This window comes from Platalea leucorodia (assembly GCF_965183815.1).
Source record: "Platalea leucorodia genome assembly, chromosome: 1".
In the NCBI taxonomy this organism is placed as follows: Eukaryota; Metazoa; Chordata; class Aves; order Pelecaniformes; family Threskiornithidae; genus Platalea; species Platalea leucorodia.
The window spans coordinates 162,443,229-162,455,437 of NC_138823.1; the positions used below are offsets into that span (position 1 = coordinate 162,443,229).

General features: G+C 42.6%; 1 protein-coding gene across 1 annotated transcript in view; it reads right to left on the minus strand.

Moving 5' to 3' along the window:
- SCN5A (sodium voltage-gated channel alpha subunit 5) overlaps positions 1 to 12,209 on the minus strand; it is a gene marked incomplete at both ends in the record, with an annotated part of 173,222 nt that overhangs the window by 106,163 nt on the left and 54,850 nt on the right. Inside the window, 2 exon segments of the mRNA XM_082325486.1 lie at positions 5,770 to 6,171; positions 8,556 to 8,738. Of these exon segments, the coding sequence (XP_082181612.1) occupies positions 5,770 to 6,171; positions 8,556 to 8,738 (585 nt within the window).

Genomic DNA, 12,209 nt, shown 5'->3' on the forward strand with positions numbered 1-12,209 from the left:
GGAGTCTCCTTAGGATCCAGATGAGAAATCACAATGGAGTTAAATACAGGCACCTCCAGTAGGACAAGATTATTTGTGTTGCTCCCTGATTGATTGGAAATGTTTCTCCTTTGGATTAGTTAAATTCTATAGGGACAAATATACTATTCAGTAATTTACATGTAAATGAGGATGCATAACATTGCAGAATTATTTTCTTCTGAGTGCCTACAGTTCTGAGTTATGTCAAAACTGTTATGTGAAGATGGGCTTATACATGGCAGCATTTTAAAAAGCACATTTGGGAACTGGGACAGGTTTAATTTTCCTTGTACAGTAAAAATCTTTTGAAGCATAAAAAGAGGTGGACAGGCCACACCATGAACAATGGACCCAGTAAGGCACTAGCACAAATATTTAATGAGATTGAAGGTGACCATAATAGCGTACAGCATTAAAAAGAAGGCATTTAATTTTGTGGATACTTGATTATTTAAAGAGATGCACTGTAAACTGAAACAGCTTGCAATATTTGAGTCAAATCTGAATGATTTACGCTTAGGATGTGTTAAAGCAAACTTTAAAATGAGCAGAAACTGAGCGACAACTCTCTGTGTGACAGTGGCAGAGGGCTAGCTAGCTTTTGTCCAACTGACATATTGGCAGCAATTTTTCGATGACTTATTTTGTTAACCTTTTTCTGAACACGGAAACTGCTAACGCTTTGCCTTTTCACCAGTCCCATGGCAAAGCAAGAAGGGGAAAAAAGAAATTTTACCTTGAGGCAGTTTTAGGGTCAACAAGAAAACCTCAAAGCAACGCGGCCAGCAAAACACTTTTATGCTTAGTGAGAACAAAAGCCAAAGTCTTTTTTTTTTTTAATAAAAAAGAAAAAGTTTATCTAAAGATAAGCTTCGAAATCCTTAGTTTGGCACCTCAATAAGCAGCCTGGCCTTTCTTAAGGGCTCATTCTCCAGTAGTTTTCACTCCTGTCAAGCTAGCAATACTCGGCATTTCTAGTTTCCTAAAAGAAAAAAAAAATATGTGCAACCAAGAGGAAATTCAGGAATGTGCAAGAGGGAGACCCCAGGTAGCTCCAGCCTCCACCTCACTGCTCGTCCCAAAGTCCTGTCATGGGTGGCCCTGCTCTACTGCTGGGCTGATGGGGAGCTCTGGTGAGTGAGTGAGAACAAAGCAATGGAGACCACCAGCTAACAGCCAGCTGCCCGCTTGCAAACAACCACCTCCTCAGCCCCGTGTCCATTTCTCTGCCACTTCTGATCTCCAAGATAATTGGAATGTCAGGCTAAACCAAAAATCCCCTGTGATATCCCGGCAGAGCTACAGAAAGGGCTCCAGTTGGCTTTAGGAGGCAAGAGTATTTGTGTAATGTGCAAGAGTATTTTGTAATGTGTATTTTTTAACCCTCAAGAAATTCTTGAAAACCACATGCAATATCTTACTCATCCTCATCAGATCCCATGGATAAATTGAGCTCTAGATAACAGCTCATTAACTTAATCCAATTCTGTTCAAACAGATCAATACCTTGTTGAAGGAAGATGTTACTCTAACCTTTTAAATAACTAAGAAATATCAAGACACAACAGACCAATACATAGCTACAAATAAATACTACAGAAATGCGCAGAACCTTTAGTTTGTAGTGTGCCCTGAAGTTATTTACATGATGTACAAACTTTCTCTAAAAAAGACGAAAGCCCAAACTCCCAGCCCAGCAATCAGCAGGAGCATAAAAATGCATCATTTTTCAAACCTCTCAGTCTCAGGAGAAGCAAAAAAAATTAGGAATTTAAGCATAGTCACCAGATCCTGCTTGTGTCTTATTTACACTGGGGTAAGTTTGATGAAATCAGCAGCTGCACCACTTGAAGAAAGCTGGTAGGAGAACAGGACAAGCCCTGATTCAGGCCTCTGCAGGATACACTGAAGATTTCCGAGAGAGTGACTAGGACTTACCATGGGTTTCTTGGGACAAGGTCCCTACACCCCTCAGGCTTGAATGCCTGTTGCTTTTCATATCCAGGCAAAGACTGCCTAACCCAGAGCCACCTTTGTGGAGGATGTTTGCAGATCATACTTTCATATTGCACTAATTTACTCTTCATACGACCTCAGTGGGCTTCCTAGCTTTGAACACTGCACTGTAACCCGCTGTGCTGTCAAGGGCAGCCCACCAACAACGCTGCCGCCACTCCTTACAGGTGCTCTTACGTGGCATGGGAACACTAACGGGTGTAGCAAAGTGTGCAGAGGCACATGGGATTCCTGCAGAGGAGAGGATGTCCCTCCTCTTGCTCAGGCTGTGCACTGAAGCCCCTGGTGACTGCATGGATCGATGCCATTCTGCATGGACCATGCCGTCCATGGCCAGCAAGCCTGCTGACCAGTCGGACTACCCCAGCTGACAAGACTGATGGGCCTAAGCACCATCCATTGACATTATTTGAAATCTCTCCTGTTTCACAAGCTGTATTTAGGGATTAGAGGGAGGAGATGGAAAGTGGAAGCACACTTGCTTTCTCAAAGAAGCACACTCACAACCATCCATGCCAAGCAGCCAGGGCCATCTGAAGAGCATTTGGAACTGGCTCTTTTATATTACATGCTCTTCTTCAGCAAAGTGTCAGGAGACCACTCTTCTGAGTCACCAGCCTGAATAGTGGGATAATCTGCTCCAGCTGTCTCTCTCAAGAGAAAGGGAACAAGCAGCATGGATACCTTCATGTCAGCTCAGCTGCCACCCGCAGCCTTTCCCATGGGCAAACAGCCCTTGGCTGGGACAGGGGGTAGCAGTTGCAATGACACAAAGGCATGAAAGTTGTTCATCGTGGTCCCAACTACTTTGCCTGGGGTAAAATCTTCAGGCTGAATGTTGCTAAAACTGATCAAGCTGAAATTCTCAAAAGTGGCTGGTGACTTTTTGTGCTTTCCCTGAGAAACCTTAAGGAGGGCCCAGTTTGAAATCATCTGCTGAAACTATGGTCTGCTTAAGGGCTGCAGGTTAGAAACTCAAAGCCAGAGATGGTCAGATCTTGTTTGATGTTTACTCTGCCTTTTAAATCAGAAAGGCTTTTCCAAGCTTTCCCCAAACCAGAATTCAGCGGTCTTCCCCCTCAGTAGCAGACAGGTCTGCGTTATGCTCGTCTGACACTACTGAGCATCATAGAGGGACCTAAGCAAATGCATCTTCAAAACCTGATGCTGTAAAACATGTTTTGCCAGCTCCATCACCTCAAATGTTGCATTTACATCAGTGAAGCCACATTTACACCTCAGGAAGCTGCAAGTCAGGGCTTAATGCATATTACAGCGATGTCTTTTCATGGACTGGTCCTTCATTTCTTGTTCAGGGAAGACAGAACAGATAGCACAAGTGGGTCCTTTTTCACCATGGGCTTACACTTGTACAAAATAAATAACAGCAGTAGGGTCAGTGGGGTTAATGAGGTAACTTCCACTTCACCCTGCAACATCTTTCTTTTGCCTCCCCCAAACATATCAAGACACTATAAAAAGAAGCTAGAGTTGCTAACAAAGAACAAACTCAACTTCCAATTTTAACAAGAAAAAGGTAAGCATAATCAAACACAAAGCCCAGAAGCATATTGATTTATCTCCGAGCACACTGAGGTGTTGGATTTGCTATTCCCTTTTGCCTGCGCTCCACAGCTGAGGCTGCACGTTTGTGCCCAGCGCTTATGGTTCCTGTAGCGAATACATCTGTACAGCAATGGGCTTCTTGCCAATTAGCTTTTAACTCCAGCTCACATTTTCTGGATAGATTAGATACCAAACCTGCTTTGCAGAAGACACAACATCCTTCACATTGCATCACTGAATGAGCATCTGTTACTATAGTGCCTGGGTGTTATTTCCTAGATGACCAGGGAACTGCCAAGTAAGCTCACCCACCCAGGCCATTTAATTTTCAACATACATTTTTTTAAAAGGCAGGAAGCTGGCAAATGAAAAGAAATGCCAGCAGAGCTCTAAGTCTCCCTGTCACCTCAGGGCCCAATCCTGTAAAATATCAATATTGCCTGTGAAAGGTTGAGTGCTCTCATGCTTTGTTAAGCTTTTTCTGACAGCTGGGAGAGCCTCAGCAGTCTGCAGAGCTGCTTTCCTTACAGAGAAAAAGGGACATCCACTGCTCATCTACTGAAGCATTTCTACTTTGGTTCAGTTGTTTGTTTTTTTTTTTTAAATAGATGCACAAACTCTTTTTTCCACAGTTCCTTTAATGCAGAGCTGTTTTTGCACCAAGCTGAGTCCAATAAAACTCCACTATCTACAAACAGTGTTTCTGTTGCTCAGCTGTCTAGAGACTGGTCTCAGGACTGGTCTTCCTTGTCTGCAGAGAGTAAAAATGGGAGTACCAAAGTCCTAAATGAAGGAAGGTGTAAACATCTGAAAAAACAGCAACAGCCTCAAAACTGTCAACAAAACAGATAATTCTCACACCACCCAGCTTCCCACGCGCAGCATGGCCCCTCCTCTCACCGGCAGTGTGAGAGTCTATTTGCAGGACTACAGGGAATGCCCAGATAGGTGAGGAAAAAAATTCAATCCAAAGCTTGAAAGGGAAGAAGCTGCCTGGCTCTAGAGAAAAAAAAAGCTACTTCTCAATTTACTGATAATCTGACACCACGGCTGGGATCCATCTCAGTCACCTTTCTCTTCAGGAAATACCTTGCCTAATACATGCTAGAATCACATTTGCTTATTTCCCCACCAATGTAACCCATTTTTGACACCTTGTTACTCTGAGTGGGTTTCATCTCACCTGACTTAAGATACGCGCACTACAGAGTTATTCACCTTGGGCTCCCCTTGTAGTTAAAGTGAACAGAAAGAGGCACTTTCAGGGAGGGAGATTATTCTGACCCGTTTTAGACCTCTAAGATGAAATAAATCCTGCCCACACTGACCGTAGGGACTAGACCTCCGTTGCTTTAAAGACTGTTGAGAGTAATGAGCTCCAATGTAGATTATCTACATTAAAAGAGATAAATTCCCAACATATCAAGCTGGCAGCCTGTCCAAATTGTTCTGCCTGTGTAGCAGCCATTTCCAAAACACCACCTCATGGTTTTCCAAGTGAATTTGTGCTTGGGTCCTAATGGTATCAGTCTTAATAATTTTATTTACAGCTTTATTAAATATTTTGCAGCAGTGGTGTTTTGCAACAAAGATCCTGGCAATCTGCAAAAGGCTTGAAGTCTGTTGATCATCTGTTCATCCTTCCTGGGTGTTATTTGAACTGGATGCTAAACCCTTCTGGGAACTACCTTTGGACTGTAAGAACAGCCCTCCACAAGTAGCCATACAGAAGACCAGAGGTTAGATGCAAACAGATAGCAACCAGTGGGAGAAAACGCAGTCTCAAGATGGTAGGGGACACCGAATCATTTTAAAATCATCATTTTCTAGCCACTGGACAATGTCAGATGTTCAAATGTCAAATGAAACCAACTTAAAAAATGTCCCTACAAGAAAAGAAAATTCGTATCAAACCCAAGATTTAGGTATTTGCCTCCAGCCAGCTCTGAAGAGTAAGTCTCACCAGAAGTCATGAACCTCTCTTATGCAGCACTAGAGACATGTTGCTGTGGGAGTTAGCCCGTTGTCTTCCCACCCTGCCTCGGATGCTGGGTTTGGGTTTTTCACTGAAGACTGCATATTGCGTAAATCAATTACAGCAAACTCCAACAACATTTAGAAGGAAACAAGAGTGTGAATCACATACAAAAGTCATAAAGTACTCACCAGGTCGCCTGTCCCAGGTTTTTCCATAATAACTGGGGGAAGCAGTAACCCTGCAGGAGAAGTAGGGTCTGGGTTGAGTGCCCCGGTGCCTCCTCCTATCAGGGAAACCACACCATTGCAATCCACTGAGCTGTTCCTTTTGCCCGTCTGGGTGTAGTTGGGAGTAGTAGGGTGAGAACTATGGCTCACTTGACTTTGCACGCTCGGACGCCTCCCAGATCTTGGAATTAAGAGAGAGCCCCGGTGGCTTTCATTTTCCCCAGCAGTGCTGATCTCATCATCGGCAAAATCTGTTTCGGAGCCAGTGTCTCTGCCACGGAGTCGGAAACTGAATATGCTTCCGTGGCTGGTTCTGCGCTTCACCAAGTTTGCACTGGGACCATAACTAATGCCAAGGAGAGTCTAGAAACCCCCAGAAAGGAAAAAGGGGAAAGAGAAACAACATTTTGCAACATGTTTTCAGGAGCGAGGAAGGTCTGGGGAGAGCAGTAAGTTCCATTTTAAATCAAGTGCTTCAGAGAAAGATTTAATTACACGTATTCAACCTTCGCAAAGTTAAGAGGTTGAATAGTCATTCCTAGCCATTAGGTATTTGTCTAATACTTGACAGTTAAAGATGTACTGAAATAGGAAGGGTCAAGGTGGCATTCGCCTCGTAGCGTGATACTTCCTTTGCTTCTACTTCCCCCCCATCTGATAAGTGCCAAAGGACCTGGGAAGGCAGCACAAGGAGTGGAAGACAGGAGCAGGGAAGGGGATCCAACTCCAGTTTACCGCATTATCACACATCTTCATAACAGCTAGGGAAGGAACGTTGCAGTGGGAGAAGAAGAGATAAAGAAATAGGGCAGGAAATGAACTGCAGGGAAAATGAGAAGAAGAGGGAAGAAGAAGAAGCAGAATACGACGGAATAAGGTGATAAAGGAAAAAATAAAAAAACAAGAGCAAGAAGAGGGATATGGTTTATTAATTTGTAGAATGATTATCCCAATGCACGTGGCTGCTTTAAGGGGTAGGTAACCTCAGCACACAGCCGTCTCCCTCACACCCAAATATCGGCCTTGACGATCCACTCTGACATTAGACAGTGAGAGTACAACTCTGACAGAGCATCAGCAAGATGTAGCCAAGCACTAAACACACCTAAACCCTGGCAGAGTAAAAAGGATGTTCAGAAAATGCATAAGGAATTCAAGTCTATCCCCTTCCCTCATATCTGAAGAGGAAATCGGTGGAATAAGAGCATTTAGGCAGAACATACTTTTGATCTTATGGCCTGTACAGAATTTTCAGCTTCTGCAGAACTTTCTCATGAGACAAGTGTATATGAAGAGAGGTCAGATCTCCACAGCGTCCACAAACCAGACAAACCAAATGAAGCCTGATTTCATTTCGCACTGTAGCTCACACCACTGAGTTACGTAATGATGCTATTTTGTGACACTGGTACAAGGAAGAGTACAAAAACCAGGCCCCTTCTAACTAAAAACAACCCGTTTGCATTGCTACCAAATTTTGACTGGTCAAAAATCCATGCCTGGGTTTCCATGGCATAGTCATTGAGACTGATTTCTGATGCCAACACACTTCCAGCTGCTCAGATTGCATCTGAATGATGACTCAGCCTTACTCCCTCCAACCATGCCAGATGTGCCTTGCAGAGCAGATTTACTATAAGCTTTGAAATGTGTCTCCCATGTTTCTCATGCATATGACATCCAGGGGCGAGAAGTGAAAACAAGAAATATTAATCTAAGAAACAAAGTGGCAATGCACAGCTCCAATCCACGGTCATTCTGGTACGTGGTGTCTTGAAACCCATCCAGAATGAAGCTAAAGAGCAATTCTAGCTTTAACAAAGGTGTAATTTGTAATGCGACCCCCTCAACCAATGAGACAACAACAAAAACTATTAGATTAAAAAATGCATGTCATTTACAGAAATCCAGCTCTGTGTAAATTTTGCGTGCTGGAGAGTTATTAATTGGTCACATTTACTTATATCACTTACATGTTTTCTATGAGCTTTTTATGGCTGCCAGATATCCCTAAATTCACTGACAAGAAAATATAAACAGACTTAGCCCATTACATGGCTATTCAAAAAAACAAAATAAACTGATTTAAACTTTGCCCTCAGTTAAGCAAAGACAAATTATCTGAAGCTATTTATGATCATTTGATACATACAGCATGTGCAAATTCATATTCATGCATGTCAGTAACATTTATATAAAACCCTATTTAACAACAGTCTCACTCTATTTTTTTCCCTGTAATAAAAAGTAGAAACAAGTGCCACAAAGTTTTGACTTGAAGGCAACTAGCAAAGGAATATAAGATGTTAATAATGTCTTTGTACAGCATTTAAAAAGCCCTCAGAGACAAGTTTCCTCCTTTTCTCCTCCTCGCTTTTCTTTTTAAGCTTTGTAGGTTTCTTCTAAGAATTTTTTATCTCTAGTAGGGATAGGATAGATATAATCAGATGAATGAAATTAAAGTAAGAAGATAAACCAGGCTGTGAGTAATCTTGAAGCAGAAAAAAAAGTAAAAAAAAAAATTGAAACAAAATAGATTCGTAAGAATGTTTAATTAATTCTGAAAATAAAGTGGTAATATGTTTCCTTCCACTGTTCTAACGCAGACTGTCTGCAGGTCAGTTATGATATTAAATATCTGATTCTTCTTTACAGCTGAAAGTTTCAGCTTTAAATTGCCTATTCAGAGCCTGGCCTACCTGGCAAAGTGCAGTGTGAAATAAGTGACGTTTCAGACCATGGCTTACCATTCTCCTCTGACCATCGTCGTAGTCACACTTGGGATTCCGTTGGTCTTCCCCATACTCTTCTGCTCCCAAAGATTTCTTTTTCTTTCGCCTGTTTCTTCTTTCCTTGGCATTTTTGGATGCTAAAGGTGACATTTCCAATGAACTAAGTGACATTGAATCAATTCCTTTAGCAGCTAGTGCCTAAAACAGAAGATGGTAGAAGGTGTAAAATTTATTATTTGAATTAAGGATCTCAGTGAGAACTAATAATTGCTCTGCTCAGCAACTATTTTTCATTTTAAGTTTAAAGGTTGTATAGGAGATAAATTACAAATTTCAGGTGGTCATTAACTGCAAAACTATCTTACATGGCTGGAACCAGTTTTAACCTGTTTCTAAGCTCTACATTTAGCTACAGGAAAATAAACAACAAGCGAGACAGGTTCCTAGTACAAACGCACACGTGCAGGTCTGCCACCCAGATCCTATGATGGAGCATTAGGAATGGCTGCATAAAATAATGTGATTTATGTAAAGCTCACACACAAGTTCCTTCGACATTTCATGAGAGGAACAGCCTGCGTGCACACTCCTGCAGGCGTACACTGTGCACACATCTCTGGAGTAACACTTCTGGGGCCAGTCAAAACAAATCTCAAGCTGGGGAACCTCAGTTTAAGCCCCCCCTGGACTTCAGCCCCTTGAACCGGGAGGGCTGGACAGGAGGGCAGCCAAGCTGGCTGCCAGGATTTTTCCTTCTCTATCACAGAGGGATGCTAGGGACAGCAGGCAATTCGGCTGGCATGTTTTGTAAACACTTATCCCAAGCAGCAGTGCAGGCAGCTATGATACGAGATGCAAAGAGAAAACTGCGGGCTTAACTGGAGATAAGGTGGACTTCGCTTCGCCGTGCGCTTCAGTGCTGTGCTGGTTATCTGGTGGGATCGCTGCAGGAGCTGACTGATAACAGACCAACAGCTAGAAAACCAGTGGAAACCGAATGGGAAAGCCTGAGCACACAAAGCCACAGCCTTGGAAGCAAATGAGCAGCCAGGAGGAAGACTCGATAGGTGCAGGGAGGAAGCTGCAGCCCACACCAGCGCACTGGGTCCCCATCCCTGGTGCGGGCGGGAGGAGCGAGGGGGCCCTGAGCACAAAGCACGAGGTCAGGTTTGGAGGTGCCAGCGTCTCAGCGGTAGCCACATCAGTGGCCTGGAGACAAGCCCATTTGCAGACCCCCCAGCCGAAATACATAAAGCGAGTGAATTAAAAAAAAAACAAAACAAAAACCTCTCCAGGTTCCCAAGAACAGGAGAAATGGATGAATCCTCAGTGCTATTGTCTGTAAGCCACTAGAATCAAACAGGCAATCAGCTCTCCGCAGCAAAATACTCCCTTCCTCCCACAGGCATCAGTCCAAGGAAAGTGAAGGCACTTAACAGTCATGTAAAGAATCAATCATGTATTTCAAGGAGCAGCGGTAGCTCTATCAAGCTGAGAGCACAACAAAACTTAATTCCTGTGGGAAATATCTTTCATGAGCAAGCTGCTTAGAGCAGAGAGGAGGAGGGCTCAGACACCGGTCTAGGCTGTTCTTTTATTTTTTTTTTTGAGTCAATTGATTTAATTGCTATGCTGAAGTGCTTTCTCTTCATAAAGATTCAGCAAGTCTTTTGGTGTTAAGTTCAGGTTTAGGAATGTGTTAGACCAATTGTGTAAATTGACTGATAGTCCCCAAGCAGGCCTATCAATTATATTTGTGCTCTCTTTATACTGCACAGTGTAAAAGCTGGTCTAAAGAGTTTCGCTTTTCCTTTCTGATTGCCACCATATTTTATTGATCTAGAAAATATTGTAGGTTGTGCTACTAAGTGTGCTGTACTCTTACTGCAAAATAAGCTAATTTTCAGTTTCTTAGCATTTTCTTACCTATCGCTTAGGTTGAAGTGCTTCTGCCCTACGTACCTTTTTCAGTTGTTGAAAACTGATTCGGACCAAATTGTTTCTCAGGGCATGGATGATGTCCCCGTGTCCTGTCTATCTATCCTTTCTGTTTGGGTTCTCATGGCTGGACTGTGTCCTGCCCCTCAGGCACTGCAAGCCATAACCCACTGTGATAACTCCCAGGGAAGGAGTTTGGGATCGGGCATGTCTGGCAAGGACGGGTGGTGGCTGAAGGATGGGAGCAAAGCTTAGCTCACATAAGCCCTGACATGGGGATTACGCAGTCCTATCTCTAGGACTCTTGCCTCAAGGCAAGAACTTAGTGGTATGATGACAAGTCAAAACCAAGAGCTTCATAAAGGCTTGGAGAGCAAGATTAAAACTGAGTAGCTCTGATTGGGGTGAGACACCTGAGAAGGACACCTGAAGGCTACATGGTGTAGCAGACCACTCAATTCACTTTCCTGAGCCTCTTCTTCCAGATGTTTAATTTGAGATGTTGGGGGCTGATTTGCAGAATTACTGAGCTTCACTAATGAACACAATAGACCCCAACTGCTCTATTCCTAAGTTTCCTTTCCATAAAATTGGGATGATTCTCCAGGAGTATAGCAAATACAAATGAGTATTTTTGAAGCACACAGAATCTGAGCAGTGACAAGAGGCACCGAAAAACCTCTGAGGATGTTAGTCATTTTGTCTTTGAAGCAGGCTTTAAATGCCTGAGTTGGGAAGTCTGCTCGAGCTGGCCTAAGGCTACAGAACAAATGATGAGGAAGCGAAGAGCTGTGCTTGCGTCAGGCACTGTCCACCCTTTGTACTGAGCAGGGCACAGGAAAAATGAGATGTGGTCAGCTGAAGAAAAGACTATGTTATAAAGCATATAGATAAATGGGAACAATTTAGGTTTTCACGAGCAACCTTCATTTTGACATATTCTGACTTTCACGACTTAATGTTCCTTTTCTGTGTACATACAGGCTTAACTGAAATCAAAGCCTTCAAAAGGAAATTCTTAAATATCTTTAATTATAGCTGGGGTTACCAAAGTTGACTGTTATTAGGAAGAGCTCAGCTGGAGTCAAAACACATGAAAATTTGTATAAAATAGGTAGAAGTTGGAGCTCAGTTTGCTCCCTTAGGTTATGGCAGAAAGTTACTCTGTTCATAGTGCCTGTATATGGACTAAATTGCATTCACCTATTACTTAAACCATCAAAGAGGATCTTTAAAAGGACTTAAACGATGTATAAGCCTCTACTAGCACTTTGTCAAGGGTGAATTGCATTTTCTATTTTATTTCCAAGGATTTAAATGGGTTTTGGATTAGGCCCTGAAGCCATATGTACCCAAAAGAAAATTATGTATATTAGTTTATATTGTGTATAAGGATTTATTTCTCTGAACTACAGTGCTACGTGTTATTTCAGACTAATTTTCTTATTGTCTTCTTATTCACAGCACCTAAAATGTTCTCTTCAGCTGTTTAATAAAGGCTTTCTACCCCACACAAACCACAGGCAAATTAGCTAGTGCTATTAAGGCTATATGGCTACATCCACCATTTGGCCTCCCTGTTTTGTTTAAGCTTATGACATAACATTAAATCCATATCCTTTGCATAATTTGCAAAGCTTAACCTCAAGATCTGCCTGTTTACTTTTTTGGGAATGAAGTCGTATATGCTTCAAACAGGTTATCCTACACGAGGACATGGTTTAGTGGTGG